This window comes from Pteronotus mesoamericanus, unplaced genomic scaffold (assembly GCF_021234165.1).
Source record: "Pteronotus mesoamericanus isolate MK-2021 breed Mesoamerican mustached bat unplaced genomic scaffold, CSHL_Meso_final contig_457, whole genome shotgun sequence".
Taxonomy (NCBI): Eukaryota; Metazoa; Chordata; class Mammalia; order Chiroptera; family Mormoopidae; genus Pteronotus; species Pteronotus mesoamericanus.
Genome location: NW_026555168.1, coordinates 76,610 through 96,913, shown reverse-complemented (window position 1 = coordinate 96,913; position 20,304 = coordinate 76,610). Strand labels below are relative to the sequence as shown.

General features: G+C 36.3%; 1 protein-coding gene across 2 annotated transcripts in view; it reads left to right on the top strand.

Annotated features, from left to right (window-relative positions):
- Positions 1 to 19,568, top strand: part of SLC36A4 (solute carrier family 36 member 4) — a 48,736-nt gene extending 29,168 nt beyond the window's left edge. For both annotated transcript variants that reach the window (XM_054577695.1, XM_054577696.1), the window contains 3 exons: positions 6,226 to 6,395; positions 8,146 to 8,315; positions 18,415 to 19,568. In XM_054577695.1, coding sequence (XP_054433670.1) covers positions 6,226 to 6,395; positions 8,146 to 8,315; positions 18,415 to 18,722 — 648 coding nt within the window. In that variant the 3' untranslated portion in view covers positions 18,723 to 19,568. The remainder of the gene's footprint in view (positions 1 to 6,225; positions 6,396 to 8,145; positions 8,316 to 18,414) is intronic.
- The last annotated feature ends 736 nt before the right edge of the window (positions 19,569 to 20,304 follow it).

The following is a 20,304-nucleotide window of genomic DNA, read 5'->3' as shown; positions in this document are numbered from 1 at the left end:
ATATCTAAAACCAATTTTATACCATTTTACCCTGAATTTTCCTTTAGAGAATCCTCACAAGTTCTTATAGCTCCATTTATTACTGTTACAGGCATATTTCATTCAAATTTTCACTTCTGTCTTTACCTATTAAGCTTTAGTTAACGGTTGGACATTTCCAGCTACGTGTTGTTTCTCTGACACCTCAAATTCAACAACTCTGAAGTGGGACACATACTTTCTTACGCAAAACCCGCTTTACTTTCTCACTTCCTTATTTCTTTTAGTTTTTCAATCACTCGAGCTTGAAACATTGGAGTAATTTTTTTCAGTCTCACTGGTTTTCTCATTCCAGTCAGTGATTAAGGCGTGTTGATTGTCCTTTCATATTTCCCCAAATCTATTCCGTAAATAAGATTTTATGTAATAAAGTACCAGCAATGCTGCTTGGCACAGAGGAAGCCTGTGTAAATGTTAATGTCCTCCCCTTTCCCCTTTTCTTGCTTCAGGGGCACCTTTCTTGACCATGGCCCCTTATTTCAGGTCTTGATTATCCCCAGGGCACCCAAATTGTTCTCTGTTCTCTCTCCTGTTAACCACTTGATATTTCCACATATTTCTGACTTACTCACCTGAAAAGTGGAAATAAAATTAGAGTTATTATCTCATCGGGTTATTGTAAGGATGATGTGAAATGCTACATGTAAAGCTTTTTATTTTTTTCTTTTTTTTTTTTCAAATACATTTGTCTCTGCCTACACCGCACCACTTTCCCTTTCCCCCTCCCTTCCTCCCTCCCTCAGCTCTTCCCCTTTGGTTTTGTCCATGAGTCCTTGCTATATGTTCCTTGACTTTCACCTTCCCTTCCTTTTCCCCGTTGCCCCTCCCTCCTTCCCTCTTGTCTCTGTTGGATTCTTTTCCTTTCAGTGTTGCTGGTCTTATTTTTCTTGCATCTTTGTATTGTTGGTTAGGTTCCGCTTATTGGTGAGATCATATGGTATTTGTCTTTTGCCCCCTGGCTTATTTCGCTTAGCATAATGCTCTCTAGTTCCATCCATGCTGTCGCAAAGTTTAGTAGTTCATTTTTTCTTTGTGCTGCGTAGTAATCCATTGTATAAATGTACCATAATTTTTTGATCCAATCATCTACTGATGGGCATTTAGGTTGCTTCCAACACTTGGCTATTGTAAATTGTGCTGCTATGAACATTGGGGTGCATAGGTTCTTTTGTATTGGCGTTTTGCTGTTCTCAGGGTATAGTCCCAGCAGGGGAATCACTGGATCAAAAGGCAGTTCCATTTTCAGCTTTTTGAGGAAATTCCACACTGCTTTCCACAATGGCTGCACCAGTCTGCATTCCCACCATTCCTAGTGTCCTAGGGTTCCCTTTTCTCCACAGCCTCGCCAGCACCTGTTGTTAGTTGATCTGTTTATGATGGCCGTTCTGACCGGTGTGAGGTGGTACCTCATGGTGGTTTTCATCTGCATTTCTCTGATGGCCAGTGATGCTGAGCATCCTTTCAAATACCTCTGGGCCCTCTGTATCTCGTCCTTGGAAAAGTGTCTGCCCAGGTCCTTTACCCATTTTTTGATTGGATTGTTTGTCTTCTTGGAGTGGAGTTGAGCGAGTTCTTTATATATCTTGGAGATCAAACCTCTATCTGATGTATCATTAGCGAATATATTTTCCCATTCGGTTGGCTCCCTTTTCATTTTGCTGATGTTTTCTTTAGCCGTGCAGAAGCTTCTTATTTTGATGAGGTCCCACTTGTTTATTCTTTCCTTTATGTCCCTTGCTTTAGGAGACATCTCAGTGAAAAAATTGCTGCGTGGGATATCTGAGAGTTTCCTTCCAATGTTCTCCTTTAGGACTTTTATGGTGTTGCAACTTATATTTAAGTCTTTTGTCCATCTTGAGTTTATTTTTGTGTACAGTGTCAGCTGGTGGTCCAGTTTCAATTTTTTGCATGTAGCCGTCCGGCTCTCCCAACAGCATTTGTTGAAGAGGCTATTATTGCTCCATTTTAGCTTCTGCCCCCTTTGTCAAACATTAGATGCCCATATAGACCTGGGCTTATTTCTGGGCTTTCTATTCTGTTCCACTGGTCTATGGGTCTGTTCTTGTGACAGAACCAGATTGTTTTGAGTATAGTGGCTTTGTAGTATAGTGTGATGTCTGGTATTGTGATCCCTCCTACTTTGTTTTTCTTTCTCAAAATTGCTGAGGCTCTTCGGGGTCGTTTATGGTTCCATATAAATTTTTGAAATGTCTGTTCTATTTCTGTGAAGTACATCATTGATATCTTAATAGGGATCACGTCGAATCTAAAAATAGCTTTGGGTAATATGGACATTTTGATGATATTAATTCTTCCAATCCATGTGCACGGTATATGCTTCCATTTATTTGTGTCTTCCTTAATTTCTTTCCTCAATGTTGTATAGGTTTCTGCGTACAGGTCTTTTATGTCTTTGGTTAAATTTATGCCTAGGTACTTTATTTTTCTTCTTGCTATATCGAATGGTATTTTTTTTCTGATTTCTTCTTCTATTTCATTGCTGATGTACAAAACTGCGTTTGATTTCTGAATGTTGACTTTGTATCTTGCTGTTTTGCCAAATTCACTTATTAGGTTGAGGAGTTTTTTGGTAGAGTCTACAGGATTCTCTATGTACACTATCATGTCATCTGCAAACAATGATAGCTTTACTTCCTCCTTTCCTGTTTGGATGCCTTTTATTTCTTTTTCTTGTCTGACTGCTGTGGCTAGGACTTCCAATACGATGTTGAAAGGAAGCAGTGAAAGCAGACATCCTTGTCGTGGTCCCGATCTTAGCGGGAAAGCTTTCCGTTTTTGTATGATACTCCGTTTTGTATCATACTCTGTTGAGTATGATGTTGGCTGTAGGTTTTTAATATATGGCCTTTATTATGTTGAGGAATGCCCCGTTTATTCCCATTTTGCTGAGTGTTTTGATCATAAACGTGTGCTGTACCTCATCGAATGCTTTTTCTGCATCTATCGAGATGATCATGTGGTTTTTGTCTTGTCTTTTATTTATGTGATATATTACATTGATTGACTTGCGTATATTGAATGATCCCTGCATCCCTGGGATGAATCCCACTTGATCGTGGTGGATAATCTTTTTAATGGATGCGGTTTGCCAGTATTTTGTTGAGGATTTTAACATCTATGTTTGTCAGCGAAATTGGCCTGTAGTTTTCTTTCTTTGTAGGGTCTTTATCTGGTTTTGGGATTAGGGTGTTGCTGGCCTCATAAAAAGAGTCTGGGAGTCTTCCCTCCTCTTGGATTTTTTGGAATAGTCTGAGAAGGACAGGGGTTAGCTCTTCCTTAAATGCTTTGTAAAATTCTCCTGGGAAACCGTCTGGCCCTGGGCTTTTGTGTGCCAGGAGTTTCTTGATGACTGCTTCAATTTCCCCAGCTGTTATCGGCCTACTCAAGCTTTCTGTTTCTTCTTCCCTCAGTGTTGGAAGATTATACTTTTCTAGAAATGTGTCCATTTCATCCAGGTTTTCAGATTTCTTGGCATATAATTAATTGTTCATAGCAGTTTCTGACAATCCTTTGTATTTCTGTGGTATCAGTTGTGATTTCTCCTCTTTCATTTCTGATATTATTAATTTGGGTCCTCTCCCTTTTTTTCTTGATGAGTCTGCTTAAAGGCTTGTCGACTGTATTTCTCTTTTCAAAGAACCAGCTCCTGGATTGGTTGATCCTTTGGATTGTTCTTTTCGTCTCTATGTCATTCAGTTCTCCTGTAATCTTGACTATTTCCTTCCTTCTACTTGCTCTGGGATTTATTTGTTGTTGTTTCTCCAGTTCTTGAAGTTGTAGTGTGAGGTCTTTGATTTGAAATGTTTCTGTCTTTTCTAGGTAAGCCTGTATTGCTCTGAACTTCTCTCTCAGGACTGCCTTTGCTGTGTCCCATAGGTTTTGGACTGTTGTGTGCTCATTTTCATTTGTTTCCAGAAATGTTTTGATGTCTTCTCTTATCTCATTATTGACCCATTCATTGTTCAATAGCGTACTGTTCAGTCTCCCATGAGTTTGCAAGTTTTTGAAGTTTCTCTTTGAGGTTGATTTCCAGCTTCAAGCCCTAGTGGTCCAAGAAAAAGCTTCATATTATTTCAGTTTTCCTGAATTTGCTGAGGCTTGCTTTGTGTCCTATCATGTGGTCTATCTTTGAAAAACTTCCATGAGCATTTGAAAAGAATGTGTATTTTTCTTCTTTGGGATGGAAGGTTCTATATATGTCAGTTAAGTCTGTTTGATTCAGGGCATCATTCAGCTCCAGAATATCCTTGTTGATGTTTTGTTTGGAAGATCTGTCCATTTTTGACAGTGAGGTGTTAAAATCCCCTACTATCAGTGTTTTGCTGTCTATATCTTTTTTGAAGTCCTCCAAGACTTTCCTTATATATTTGGGTGCCCCTCTGTTGGATGAATATAAGTTTACAATGTTTATGTCTTCTTGATAGATTCTTCCTTTAAGTATTAAAGTGTCCCTCTGGGTCTCTTTTTATGGCCCTTGTTTTGAAATCTACTTTGTCCGATACAAGTATGGCAACCCCGGCCTTTTTCTCTTGCCCATTTGCTTGGAATATTTTTTTCATCCGTTTACTTTCAATCTGTGTAGGTCTCTTGCTCTGAGGTGGGTCTCTTGTTGGCAGCTTATGTGTGGGTCATGTTTTCTTATCCATTCAACTACCCTGGGTCTTTTGATTGGGCATGCAAAGCTTTTTAAAAAAATATGTGGAACACTGTACACACTCAGTAAATAATTGCTATTGTTGTTACTAGTGTCTTTTACAGTATAGTCAAATCATATAGTCCAAGTCTCTGAAGGTTTGCCTAAAAACTTTTCAATTAGTCTTTTTTCTTTTCCTTCACTTCTTTACATAATTAAAATAATTTATTCATCTCACTAACAGACAATAGACACAGGTGGACAGATATAGAAACAGTTATAGAACTGTGTATACATGGGTACTACACATTTGTTTTCTAGCACTGTCTGCTGAGAGGCCCTAGAAGCAGTGAGACCCCAGTAGCAACAAGCACACTGAGCATCCAGGTCTTGATTTCTAAATATCGTTGCCTACAAAAGAACTAAAGTTCTCTGGAGAAATGACTGATTCTAATGCTGAAGCAAGGAAATTCAAGATGGGTCTGGAACATCTGGTAGTGCCAGAAAGTACGGAAGTGCTCAAAAAAGTAAAAGAATGGAGGCAGGTCAAGGGGCCACAGGAGCCAGCCTGATAGAATTTGTGATGACCAAAGCTAGGGCAATCTGAGTAACAAAATAAATAGCACGGTTTTTTACTTTTACTCAAAGTATTAAAAACTAATGAATCCATGCTAATGTGAACAAATCATTCAATAGGTACATAATTCAGTCCAGTTAGGGGGATTTCCAAATAATTTGTGTAAATGGTCCTCCTTCAGGAGGTGTAGCTTAATTCCCTCATGTCCCCGGAGTGTGGGCTGACTTCCAAAGAACAAGAGTAGATGAGGGGAAAGGAAGAACTTTATAAGCAGAGAAACCTGGTCAACACTGCTTCTACCAAGTGACCAAAATTAACGTCACCTGTGAAAAATCATATTGATTACAAATATGATGAGAAGGGCACTTCACTTCTGCGATATCCTTCTCTAAAACCTACAGTCCCAGTCTAGTCATGAGAAAAACATCAGGTAAACCCAAATAGAGGTACATTATGGTAAATACCTTGCCAGTACCTCAGAACCTTCAAGGCAGCGAAGGACAAGGAAAGATCGAGGAGCTCTCACAGACCAGAGGAGACAAAGGAGACACAACGACAAAATGCAGTGTGGTATTTCCTGATGGGAAAAAGGACAAGTGGAAAAACTAGTAAAATCCAAATAAAGTTTGAAGTTTAGTAGTAATGTACCAGTGTTGGTTGTTAATTGTAACAAATGTACTTTGGTTGTAAAATGTTGACAACGGGGGAAAGTGTTCAAACTTATTTTTTTAAAAAAATGGGTTTGCTTGCTAAGAACTGATTTTAAATATTTTTAAGAGTTAAAAATCCGTAGTGTAAAAGAAATGTGTATAGCATATAGAAAATACTCAAAAATTTTAAGTGTTTAAAAAGAAAAAGATTTACTTATAAAGTATAGAAAGATTAATAAGTATATATACAAGACAAGATATTAGATTGGTTTAAGTTATTTGTATTATTTGCATTCTCTTCTTAGGTCCTTCCACTTGAAAATCAAATGAAAGAGTCAAAACGCTTTCCCCAAGCATTGAATATCGGCATGGGAATTGTTACAACTTTGTATGTAACATTAGCTACCTTAGGATACATGTGTTTTCAGGATGATATCAAAGGCAGCATAACTTTAAATCTTCCTCAAGATGTATGGTAGGTCGATACGAGTTTCTTAACTGGTTTGGGTGTTTTATAGATACAGGTTGCCAATATTTGATGATAAAGGTGAATTCTTGGATTTATAGTTTAAACATGAATTTTTTACTGATTTCTTTACTTATATAATCTAGAATATTTTTATAATCTTCAGGGGAGACCACCTATGATTTATAGATCCTCATGAGATTTTTAAAAAATGATTAAAAATTGTAGGGTGTTCCAAAAATGAGTAAAGTAGAAAAGCAAAACATGGATTCTTTTAATATGGACACTTTAATAAAAAGTTTAACACTTATCCTTGCTGGGTTCCTGATAAAACAACATAACCTGTCACTTATGTCCCCCGCTATTTTACTGGTCGGCTTCAATACTGTATGTATCCTCAATCCTTTCAGAACACAGTACACATTATAAATAAATTAAATAATATGGTGTCCTAATATTCTCTTTATTATTAGAACCATATTCTATTTAAATGAAGCAATATATAGGGTGCATTTGTAATGTGTACTTAATAAAGTTTTTATTAAGACATGCATGCTGAGTTTTGACAGGAAGCTATCTACAATGTAGAAATCTAAAGATATTTATAAAACTGAAAATTGCTGAGCTTTTTTGAAGCACTGGGCATTAAAAAAAGGTAAGTTTACTTGGACAAAACAACAACCCAAATTAATACAACTTTAAAATAGGTTCAATTTCTATACATCCAGAGAAGTTTGCAAGTTGAAAATCATTCTTTGATTTTTTTGAAGAATGAATGAAGAATCATTCTTTAGTCTACAAAGTAGGCATCTAAATTGGTTCTGCAACCAATGCCATACTTACCAATTTTTTTTTAAGCAAGGAGAACTCTGTAACTCAGAGTCCAGTATGAAGTTTTTCTTCTTTATGCAAATGAGTGAGATATCAAAGGCATACAGTATACTAAGTTTTTAAAAAGAAAATTGAAAAAAACAGTGGCTCTTTATGGGGCTCAGCCTAACCTTCAGAAAATTGGCTTAGCTCAAAATGAAATCTTTCTGACAGTATTTCATGAATCATTGCGTGCCACTGCTTTCTAGGCTTGTCAAAATGAGTTGTCCCTCTGTTGTCTAGAAATTTAGAAATAAGTTGGCTTTTTAATATAAATAAGCATTTCATTTGTAATACACTGGTCTTAGCTTGTGTTGGATTTCTTATCTTTCTTAAATAACATGAAAAATAAAAAGGGAGAATGCTAGATTCATACTAAGATAACAGTGTGAATGAACCTGGAAGGCACTATGCTGAGTGAAGTAAGCCAGACAGAGAAGACAAATACTGCATGGTGTCACTTATATGTGAAGTCTAAAGAAAAAAAAAAAGTCCAATTCATACAAATAGAGAGTAGATTAGCGGTTGCCAGGTCTGGTGGATGGGTGAAAAGAAGGCTTGGTGGAAGGGTACAGACTTTCACTTATAAGATGAATAAGGTCTGAGGATCTAATGTATGATACGGTGATTGTAGTTGATAATACTTCATTGTGTAATTGAAATTTGCTAAGACAGTACAACTAGTGTTTCACACACACACACAAAAAAAGTGCATATATGAGGTGATGGGTCTGTTAATTAACTCGCTGGTGGGTATCCTTTCACAGTGTCAATGCATCTTAAATTATCATGTTGTAAACTTTAAATATATTACAATTTTATTTTTAACTTGTACCTCAATAAAGCTGGGGAAAAAAAAGAATGACTAAATTTTGAAATTTTTACACAGGTTATATCAATCAGTGAAAATTCTGTATTCCTTTGGCATCTTTGTGACATACTCCATTCAGTTCTACGTTCCAGCAGAGATTATTATCCCTGTGATCACGTCTAAAATTCAGGCTAAATGGAAGCAAATCTGTGAATTTCTGATAAGGTCCATCTTGGTTGGTATTACTTGTAAGTATCACTATATATTTGTATCATAATAATTTTTTTATTGTTGAATTTTGTATACTGAAGCAACTTAGAGTATATTTTTAAATATTTTTGAACAATTTTATTCACCTAGCTGTGATATATGTTGGTTTAAAATGTTGTTATTCTGCTACTATATAAGAAAAACACAACCAGATGCTATCACACTTAAAAGAACTAATCAAAGTATTATTTTGAAATGACATCAGTGATGTTTAAAATACAGAGTCTGGCAGAAGTAAGGTCAGCTTGAGTATGGTTGGTAGGGTAATAATATGGGTGTAATAATTTATAGTTTTAATTTGAACATTTCACCTAAAATGTCATATGGTGTGTTTGAGTGTGATGCTGTTATATTACAGAATTACATGCTTACTATTTTATAATAAAAGATTTTGTAATTAAAAGGGCTGTTATTTGTGCTGGACCCTGTATATTTAAATTGGATGCATAAGAGACCCCTTATATTGTTGATAGACATTTTACTTTGGTTCTGGTTTTCCTCAGGTTTTTTTTCCTGCTAACTTTTATATATTTCACAGTTTAACTCTCCATAACTGCCTTTGGGAATAGGTTTTGTTTTGATCTTTAATAATTTCAGTGGCTTATTTTACATATATTTGGAATGTATGAAGATCTGTCCAGAAAAAATCCAGCCATTGATAATATAATGAAGGAAAGTGGACTGGAATGCACATGCATGAACAACGACAACTTCACTGTATTAGTCAGTGGGGGTGGTAGGTGCCTTTGGGTGAACATGTGCACTGTGTGGCCGTCACACAAAGTGACTGAGTGAGTAGAGCAACAAATCTGCATCACGTTTTGCATTTAGCTTGAACATTCCCCTATGGAAACCATTCCGATGATTCAGAAGGTTTTGAGGGACAATGCAATGAGTGCAGTGCAAATAAAAGTGTGGCACAAATGCTTCAAGGATGATTGAAACCTGTTAAAAGTGATTCACATCTGAAAGGCCTGCAACAAGCAGAGCACCTGAGAATGTTGAACGTTTATGGGCTGCAATCAATAAAGATTTATGACTGACAGTGCAAAAACTAGAAGCTGACTTGGGGATTCCAAAAACTACTGTGTCCAAGATTTTGATGCAGCATCTTGGCATGAAATGTGTAGTGGTGAAATTCATTCTGTGGCCTGTGCTCCCAGAGCAGAAGGACCATTGTGCTGCACTTGCTAATGACTTGGTTCAAATCACTACCAGTAAACCAGATTTCTTCAAGAAGGTCATAACAAGAGGCGAATCATGGGTCTATGGCTATGACCTGGAAACGAAGAGTCAGTCGTCTGAATGGAAGTTGCCTGGTTTTCCATGCTGTGAAGAACACACGGCAAAATTGTGGCCAAGTCATAAGATCAAGACCATGCTAACTGTGTTGCTTGACTGGGAAGGTATTGTCCATCACGGTATGCCCCTACAGGCCAAACAGTTAACAAGGAGAATGACCTCACTGTTCTTCATTGGTTGAGAGATGCAATACGATGAAAACGGCTGCAGCTATGGACAACCGGTGATTGGCAGCTTCATCATGGCAACGTGCCTGCTCATGCATCACGTCTTGTGCAGAACTTTTTGTTGAAACATCAAATCATCGAGGTGAATCAGCCCTCTACAGCCCAGATTTGGCACCCTGCGACTTTTGGCTTTCCCGAAAAGTAAAATTACCTATAAAGGGAAGAGATTTCAGACTGTCGATGAGATTCAGAAAAATACGATGGGGCAGCTGAGGGCAATTACAACAAAGGATTTTGCAGAATGTTTTGAACAGTGGAAGACACACTGGGATAACTGTGAGGTCCCAAGGTGTCTATTTTGAAGGCGACTGAGTAGTCATTGTCCTATGTACAATGTTTCTTGTCTCTTGTATCTTCTTTGATAAATGTCTCTATTTTTCATAGTACATGGATGAATACTTTCTGGACAGACTTTGTGTATAATGTGTTATTAAGATTTCACATTAGAAAATGCCTCCATAAGCATTAATAATGGGTCTATGAAATGGAATTTGAGTTTGGTAGAGTGGACAGAGTGTGGGTTTTGGAGTCACACTGCCCTGACGGTTCACATTCAGGCCCACCCTTACTTGCTGGTGTCCTCAGAGAAGTTGCGTATCATTTTTGAGCTCCTCTTTCCCCAACTATGAAATAAAGATAAGACTTCCTCGAGGCATTTTTGTAGAGTTTAAAAATATTAACAAAATAGCTAGAAGTTGTTGTTACCATTATTACTATAACTACAAATACGATAACTGCAACACTCAACTAGCTAATGGAATTGGCCTAGAATGACATCAGGGATCAGATGACTGGTGTTCTGGGGGATTGAGCTGCCTTGTACACTTTGTGGAAGCTATTTAAAACCATGTTGGCCCACTGAAGGTTCGGGGATGGTAGACCTAGAAGCTCTGGAAAACTCTGTAAATTGCATTGAGCAGTTTGGGGTGGAGCTTATGCCTAGATGTAAAGAACCGGGGGTGTTACATTTTGAAGAAAAAGCAAAACTCGTTAAAATAGATTAAGCTTATTTTCAAAGCAATTATTTTTATTATAGTTGGCATAAAATACTATATTAGGTTCAGGTATACAACACAGTGATTCGACATTTATATAATACAAAGAGCTAAACCACACTGTCCAGTAACCATCTGTCACCATGCAAATTTATCACACTACTATTAACTATATTCCGCTTCACCTTTTTTTACCCATCTCTCCACCTCCCACTCCTTTGGCAATGAACTATTTGTTCTTTGTTTCTATGAGTCCGTTTTTCTTCTGTTTTGATTTTTTAAAAATTCCACATATAAGTGAAATCATGTGGTACTTCTCTTTATCTGTCTGCCTTATTTTATGTAGCACAATACCCTTCAGGTCCATCCATGTTGTTGTAAGTAGCAGAATATTCCATTATGTATATGTACCATATCTTCATTATCCACTCATCTATTGATGGACACCTCTGTTGCTTCCATATATTGGCTATTGTAAATAATGCTGCTGTGAACATAGTGGAGCATATATCTTTTTAAATTAATGGTTTCTTTTTTTTGCATAAATAACCAGAAGCAGAATTGCTGGGTTGTATGTTAGTTCTATTTTATTTTATTTTTTAATAACCTCCTTACTGTTTTCTGTAGTGGCTGCTCCAATTTTTGGTCCCACTAGCAGTGCATAAGGGTTTCCCTTTTCTCCACATCCTTGCCAACACTTATGTTGACTTTTTGATAATACCATTCTAACTGGTATGAGGTGATATCTCACTGTGATTTTCATTTGCATTTCCCAGATGATTAGTGATGTTGAACATTTTTTCATACGTCTGGCCATCTGTATGTCTTCTTTGGGAAAATGCCTCTTTGGGTTCTCTGCCTGTTTTTTGATTGGAGTATTTATTTATTTTTGTTAATGAGTTATGTGAGTTCCTTATATATTTTAGGTATCAGTCTCTTATAAGATACATCATTTGTGAATATATTTTCCCATTCAGTAGGTTGTCTTTTTGTTTTGTAGGTTTCCTTTGCTATACAGAAGCTTTTAGTATGATGAAGTCCCATTTGTTCATGTTTGCTTTTGTTTCCCTTGCTTGAGGATACATATCCAAAAATATATTACTAAGATTAATATCAGATATTTTACTACCTCTGTTTTCTTCTGGGAGTTTAATGATTTTAGGTCTTAACATTTAAGGCCTTAATCCATTTTGAGTTTTATTTTTGTATATGGTGTAACAGAATAGTCCAGTATCCTAACACAACTTGTTGAAGACTCTCCATTGTAGATTCTTATCCTCTTTCTTGTAGATTAACCATGTAAGTGAGGGTTTATTTCTGGGCTCTCTCTTTTGTTATATTCATCTGTGTGTTGAGTCATGTGCCAGTACCATACTGTTTTGGTTATTATAATTTTGTCCTATAATTTTACATCAAGAAGTGTGGTGTCTCCAGCTTTGTTCTTCTTTCTCAAGATTGCTTTGGCTATTTGTGTGTGGGGGGTTTATTTTTGTGATTCCGTATAAATTTTAGAATTATTTGTTCTAGTTCTGAGAAGAATGGCATTGGTATTCTGATAGGGATTGCATTAAATCTGTAATTACTTTGGGCAGTGCAGTCATTTTAATAAAACTGAGCCTTCCAGTCCATGAGTATAGCATGTCTTTCCATTTATTTGTTTCCACTTCAGTTTCTTTCTTTAGTGTCTCATAGTTTTCAGAGTATAGATCTTTCACCTTGGTTAAATTTATTCATAGATATGTTATTCTTTTTGATGGAACTATAAATGGTTTTTCTTAATTTTTTCCTCTGATTATTATTAGTGTATAGAAATGCAACAGATTTGTATAATTTTGTATTCTGCTATTACACTGGATTCATTTATTAATTTTCTGGTGGATTCTTTATGGTTTCCTGTATATAATGTCACATTATCTGCAAATAATAACAGTTTTATGTATTCTTTTACAATTTGGATGCCTTTTATTTCTTTATCTTTTCTGATGACTGTGGCCTGGACTTTCAATACTATATTGAATAATAGTGGTGAGAGTGAGCATTCTTGTCTTCTTCCTGATCTTAGAGGAAAAGTGTTCAGCTTTTCACCATTTAGTATAATTTTAGCTGTGGGCTTATACATAGTCTTTATCATGTTGAGATAAGTTCCTTTATACCCATTTTGTTGAGAGTATTTATCATAAATGGATGCTGAACTTTGGTCATATACTTTATCTGCATCTATTGAGATAATCATATGATTTTTTATTGTTTGTTTTGTTGATGTGATGTATCACATTAGTTGTTTGGGTGATACTGAACCATACTTTCATCCCTGGTATAAATTCCACTTCATCATGGTGTATAATCCTTTTAATGTATTGTTGAATTTGGTTTCCTAGTATTTTATTGAGAATTTTTACATCTATATTCATCAGGGCTATTCATCTGTAATTCTCTTTTTTGTAGTGTCTTTGATTTTGGTATCATGGTAAAGCTGCCTTATAGAGTGAGTTTGGAAGCAGTTCTTCCTCTTTAATTTTTTGAATAGTTTGGGAAGGATAGGTATTAACTGTTCTCTAAATGTTTGGTAGAATTCACCTATGAGGCTGTCTGGCTCTGGGCTTTTGTTTGTTGGGAGGTTTTTTTAAATTACCACTTCAGTTTCATTGCTAGTAGTTGGTGTGTTCATATTTTGTTTCTTCCTGGTGTAGTCTTAGAAGTTTGTATGTTTCTAGAAATTTATTTTTTCTAGATGGTACAATTTGTTCACATGTAATTGTTCATAGAATTCTTTAATCATCCTTTGTATTTCTGTATTGTCTGTTGGCATTCTCTTCTCTTTCATTTCTGATTTTATTTGGACTCTCTTTTTCTTGATGATTCTGGCTAGAGATTTGTCAATTTTATTTACCCTTTCAAAGAAGTAGCTCTGAGTTTCATTGGTCTTTCCTATCTTTGGTCTGTGTTTCATTTATTTCCACTCTGACCTATGTTATTTTCTTCCTTTTGTTTACTTTGGGTTTTCTTCGTTTTCTCTTTCTAGTTCCTTTAAATGTGAAGGTACACTGATTATTTGGGAATTTTCCTGTTTCTTGATGTAGGACTTTGTAGCTGTGAACTTCCCTTTTAAAACTGCATTTGCTATAAATTTTAAAAAGCTGTGTCTTCATTTTGTCTCCAGTAGTTTTTGATTTCCTGTTTGACTTTCTCCTTGATCCACTGATTATTTATTAGCATGTTATTTAATCTCCCTGTATTTGTATTTTATCCAGTTTTCTTTATTTGATTTCTAACTTTACACCGTTTTGGTCAGAAAAGATGCTTGATATGCTTTTAGTCTTCTTGGATTTATTGAAGCTTGTATTGTGGCCTAATATATGGTTTATCCTGGAAAACATTTTATGTGCACTGGAGAAAAATGTGTATTCTGCAGTTTGGGGATAAAATGTAAAAATGTTTATTAAGTTGCTCTAGTCTAATGTGACAGTTAAGGCCATTATTTCCTTACTAATTTTGTGTCTGGATGGTCTGTCCATTAAGGTAAATGGTATACTAAAATCCCCAACTGTTACTGTATTACTGTTAATTTCTGGCTTTATGTTCGTTAATATTTGTTTTATATACTTGGGTGCTCCTTTGTTGTATATGTAAATATTTACAATTGTTATATCCTCTTCTTTGATAGACCCCTTTATCATTATGTAATATCATTCTTTCTCTCTTTTTAAATTCTTTGTTTCAAAGTCTATTTTTTCTGATACGAGTATTGCTACCCCAGCTTTCTTTCATTTCTGTTTGCATAGAACATCTTTTTTATCCCTTCACTTTCAGTCATTGTGTGTCTTTTCATGTAAAACGAATCTCTTATATGTAGCATATAGATGGATCTTTCTTTTTTTTTTAATCCATTCTGCCATGTTGCCGTGTCTTTTGATGGGAACATTGAGTATATTTACATTTAAAGTAATTATTGTTAGACATTTGCTTATTGCCATTTTGTTCATTGTTTTTGGTTGTATTTATTGTTTTTTGTTCCTTTCTTCTTCTCTTGATCTCTTTCCTTTTGGTAATACTTGCTTTCTTTAGTGTTTTGTTTGAATTTCTTTCTCTTTATTTTTGTTTTTTGTTTTTTGTAGGCTTTTGGTGTGTGGTTACCATATATTTGTCTATATCTATAGCACACATACATATAGCACATTCAGTCTATTTAAGATCACATGTAAGTTCAAATGCATTCTAAAAGCAGTACATTTTTACTCCCCCTCCATACTTTGTTATTAATGTCATGTTTTATATCTTTTTGTTTTGTGTATTCCTTATTTACTGTAGTTGTAGTTAATTTTTCTAGTTTTGTCTTTTAACCTTTTAGCTTTTTAAGTGATGGATTCAATGTGTTTATTATATATTTACCTTTACCAGTGATATTTTTTCTTTCCTGTATTTTCTTCTTTCAGGTTATCTTCTTTTCTGTGTAGAGAAGACCCCTTCACATTTCTTGTAAAGCCAGTTTAGTGGTGTTGAACTCCTTTACTTTTTGTTTGTCTGGGAAGCTCTTCCTCTCTCCTTGGACTCTGAATGATAACCTTGCAGGGTATAGTATTTTAGATTGTAGGTTCCTTTTTATCAGCCATTTAACTATATCCTGTCACTCTCTTCTGGCCTGTAACATTGTCACTGAGAAATCAGCCCATAGTCTTATGGGGTTTCCCTTGTATGTGACTTCTCGTTTCCTTCTTGCTGCCTTCAGGATTGTCTCTTTATCCTTAAGTTTTGCCATTTTAATTACAATATGTTTTGGTGTGTGTATCTTTGGGTTCATCTTGTTTGGGACTATCTGTGCTTCCTGGGCCTTGATATTTGTTTCTTTCCCAGATTAGGAAAGTTTTCAGTCATCAGTTCTTCAAATATACTTGCCTCTTTTTCTTTCCTCTTTCTGGAATCCCTTTAATGCAAATGTTAGTTTCCTTGATGTTGTGTCAGAGATCCCAAGTATTCCTGTTTTTTATTTTTCTGTTTTGATTGGGTGCTTTCCACTACTCTGATTTTCAGATTGCTAATATGTTCTGTGTTAACTTGTCAATTACTTCTAATGTGTTTTTTTTCTTTTAAGTTTTTGTATTCTTCATCTCTGATTGGCTTTTTTTTAAATTATATTTTCTAACTCTTTATTGAAGTTCACTCTGAGTTCCTCTATTCTACTTACAAGTTCGTTGTGCATCCTTTGACTTTCTTTAAATTCTTTATCTGGCAAATTACTTATCTCTGTTATAGTAATTTTTCAGGGTTTTTTCTTATTTATTCATTTGGGGCATATTCTTCTATCTCCTCATTTTGTTTTACTTTATGTTTGGTCCTATGAGTTAGATGAGATAGCTCTTTCTCCCAATCTTGGAAAAATGGTCTGTGTAAAAGTGGCTTCTGCCGGGGGTATCCAATGGATGGCCCATGGGCCGCACATGGCCCAGGATGGCTATGAATGCGTCCCAACACAAAATAAAAAATTTACTTAAAAGCTTTTTTTTGCTTATCAGTTTTTGTTAGTGTTTGCGTATTTAATGTGTAGCCCAAGACAGCTCTTCTTCCAGTGCAGCCCAGATACACCTAAAGGTTGGACACCCCTGGTGGACTCTGGAGTGGTTGATTTGGGCAGGTTGGTTCCAGCGGAGTGGGAGGTTAGGGGTGTGGGGGTTCCGGAAATGTTACTTGGCTAGAAGCTACAGATTCTCGGTGGTGTAGCCTGGTGTGTGCGGGCTTTCCTGCTGTGCCCGGTGGGGCAGCCCCGTTAGTTGGACTGTAGAACTCTGCTGATCCTGCTCTTGATCCAGGTGGAACAGCCTGGTGTGGGGGCCTGCAGTAAGCCCTATTGTTTTGCTGGACTGCTGCTGGTCTGAGCTGGGAGCCCTCGTGTAAGCCTGAGGTGCGGCAGCCTTCTCCCTCTTATTGGAGGTTGGGCAGAGACTTTCTGCTGTGCGCGCGAGGCTCACCCTGTTGTTGTGATTGACTGCTGTGAGAGCCTGGCCAGAGCAAGGTCACCCTTTAGGCATGACCACCACAAAACCCAGTTCCTTCTCACAGTAGGCAGGGCTGCCCTGCATCCATGAGCCAGGGCTCTCTAGTGTTTCTGGTTTTGCTCCCAGTGGGACATCCCAGGGGTACATGCAGCAGTGGCCTGGTGAAGGGGAGCCTCAGCATCCTGTTGGGCTGGCTCATTATAGCTTCAGGTGTGGGGGGTGCCCTGTGCACTTTCTATAGTGGCTCCCTCTTGTTTCCTGCTGGAGCTGGCTCTAGAAGGGGCAGCTGGGGTTGTGCTACTGCAGTTTGCTGGTCAGGCAAAACTCCTGGAAGAGTTCTCAATGGGCTATCTCAAGTGTGGGGGGCTTGTAAACAACGGTGCTCACCAGCTGCTCCATTGCTGACAGGTTCCCTCAGGTTTCTGGTGGGCTCCCGCATTTCCTTAATCTTCTCTGTGTGCTCGCTCACTCTCTCTCTTTCTCCTTTGTTTTACAGAAGTCGTTCATGGGAGAGGGCAAGCTACCTGGCCTCTTTCACTGCTATCTTGGACCCACCTCCTACAGTTATTAAAACCAGGACATTATCATTGATACAACACTACTAATGAATCTACAGACCTTATTCTTATTTTGCCAGTTTTCTTACTAATACCCTTTTCTGATCTAGGAACTGGTGCAACATCCCACTTGATTTAGTTGTCATGTCTACTTAGCTTCCTCTAGTCTTGGCAGTCTTTTTCTTTGTCTGTCTTCACCTTGGCACTCCTGAAGTATCAGTAGTTTTGTAGAATTTCATTCAGTTTAGATTTGTATGGTGCTCGCTTCTCATTAGGTTGAAGTAAAGCATTTTTAACAAGAATTCCTCAGTTGATGCTTTGCATTTCATAATGCATCACATGATGGTCTCAACATGTCTTATGAGTGGTGATGTTGACTTTGATCACTTGGTTAAGGGTGTCTGAGAGATTTCTCCACTGGAAGGAAACCCATTTTCCTTTTATAATGGAGTGTCTTGTAGGGGGATACTTTGAGACTATGGAAATACCCATTCTCATATGGTTTTTGTCCACTAATTTTAGCATCCTTCAGTGGCTTTCCTTGCAATAATTATTACTGTGGTATTTGCCTAATAATTATTTTATATTTCTATTGTTCCTCTATTTGGTTAATTGAAATTCTGGTATAATGAAAAGCTCTCTATTCTCTCTCATTTATTTAATGATTTATTTATACCACACCACCTCTTCTTCCATGACCTGAATGGCATAGCAATGAAAATGCTTTGGGAATAAACTATCCAAACTTATTTGTCCAGAATCTCACAGCAAAACATTAAGAGATTTTTATAAAATAAAATCTATTGACAAGTCAGATCCCAAGAAATGTCACTTACCATTTTGTTTGTTTTCATTTTTAGCTCAGAATAAAATATGACAGATTTTTCCACAAGCAATAGTTTAGTAATACCTACTTTAATTAACTTTAAGTATTGAAATGTACCTGTATTTAGTATTGATGGAAGTATTAAATATTTAAGTAAAGACTTGTATTTTCATTTTCTAGGTGCTGGAGCCATTCTGATCCCTCGTTTAGACCTTGTGATTTCCTTCGTTGGAGCCGTGAGCAGCAGCACGTTGGCTCTCATCCTGCCACCTTTGGTGGAAATTCTTACATTTTATAAGGAACACTACAGTATATGGATGATTCTGAAAAATATTTCTATAGCCTTTACTGGAGTTGTTGGTTTCTTGTTAGGTACATATGTCACTGTTGAAGAAATTATCTATCCTGCTCCCAAAGTTATACCTGGTACTTCACAAAGTCCCTCTCTAAATTTGAATTCAACATGTTTTACCCCTGGTTTGAAATAGCTGATGTAGATTTATGCGTCTTCTACTTTTGTCTCAATTCTGAAAATGACTGAAATAAGAACTAGTAGAAAACATTGCCATAGACTTAAAAATAGAACTGAACTTTGTTTTCTTTTGGCACAGTATTAATATTTTGGCACTAAATTGTAATTTACTAGTAATGATAAACTATGGCAGATTCTTGGTTTTAGCAATAATTTTTTAAAATTTAGTTTTGAAAATTGAAAAAATTAAAATGTTAAATATTTAAAGAATAAAATGGCTTCTATTCCTTATTCAGTCAGAAATAGTTTAACCAAGATCCTTTTATCCCCATGCTATTTTTCCACCCAGTTGAGGGATAACAGGATTTCAACCATAAGAGAATTAAAACTAGGACATGAGTGACAAACCCCAGACTCTCCTAGTGAACGTCCAAGCATATTTTGTGTATATACCTTGATTATGTTTTTATTGGAGAGCCAAATACTTATGATTAGCCCCAGAAAGTATAGAAAACTCTTCATTTACCATAATGTTAGCATCAGAAATCCATAAAACCAGAATTATTTTTACAATATTCTGTAATGGTAGTTGATTTTCATAATGAAAACCAAGAGGCTCTATGCAAGATCTCTCAGCCTTGACATCAAAAGAAGTAATCTTTCGATTCCCAGTCCAAGATTTTTAAAGGTATTTTTCACATCACATCTATAAAGAGAGAAAATTATGTTCAGATCAACTTTAGTGTTGAATCCCATTTATATTTTTAATACTTCAAAGGCCAGTGATCTTTGAACAGTATATGTGACCTGAGCAGAAAGTCAGAACTTGAAAGAGCCTGCACTGCAGCCACGCACACCTTAACAAGGGAAAGAAGCAAGTTTTTTGTTTGTTTGTTTTTTATTTTTATTTTTATTTTTATTTTTCTCCCCCCTTTCCCTGCCCCATCTATTTCCTTTGGTTTGTCAGCAATGACTTTCCTCTTCCCTTCCCTTTGTTTGTTTGTTTTTTAAATATAGAAACCATTTGCTGGTTTAACTGCTGGCTGGTAGATGGTGACCGGCTATCCTGTTTGTGGTTTGAGCTCCTCCTATTTCTTCCCTTTGTAAGGTTTTGTGGGCGCCATCCTTGTTAATGGCAGGAAATAGATATCTGACAAAATACAGGATTTCTGCTTTGTTTCCAGCCCTGTGGCTCTCCATTTATTGATCTAATGGGCAGAGTAAACCATACAGAGATATATGCTTAGGAAAAATAAGACAGTATTAAACTGTCTACTAAATATTGAGATACTCTCAGTTTCTTCCAGAGAAATACTTCTGTTCCATATTCTTTAAACCCAGTTATTAGGCAAAACAAAGAATCCTGCTTTTTAAAAAATTCATACTTTAAAACATACTGAACTTTTTAATCAGGCTGGTGGTACTCAAATCTGTAATAGTACAAGATACCAAGATCACTGTAGTGTATATATTTATTTTTGTATGTAAATGTTAGTCAAATATTTTTTGCTTATCTCAGGAGTGAGTCATCAAGTAAAGTCCTAAAGAAATGTCAGAAGCTTTATTTTGGATATAAATTCATATGAATCAAAACCTTT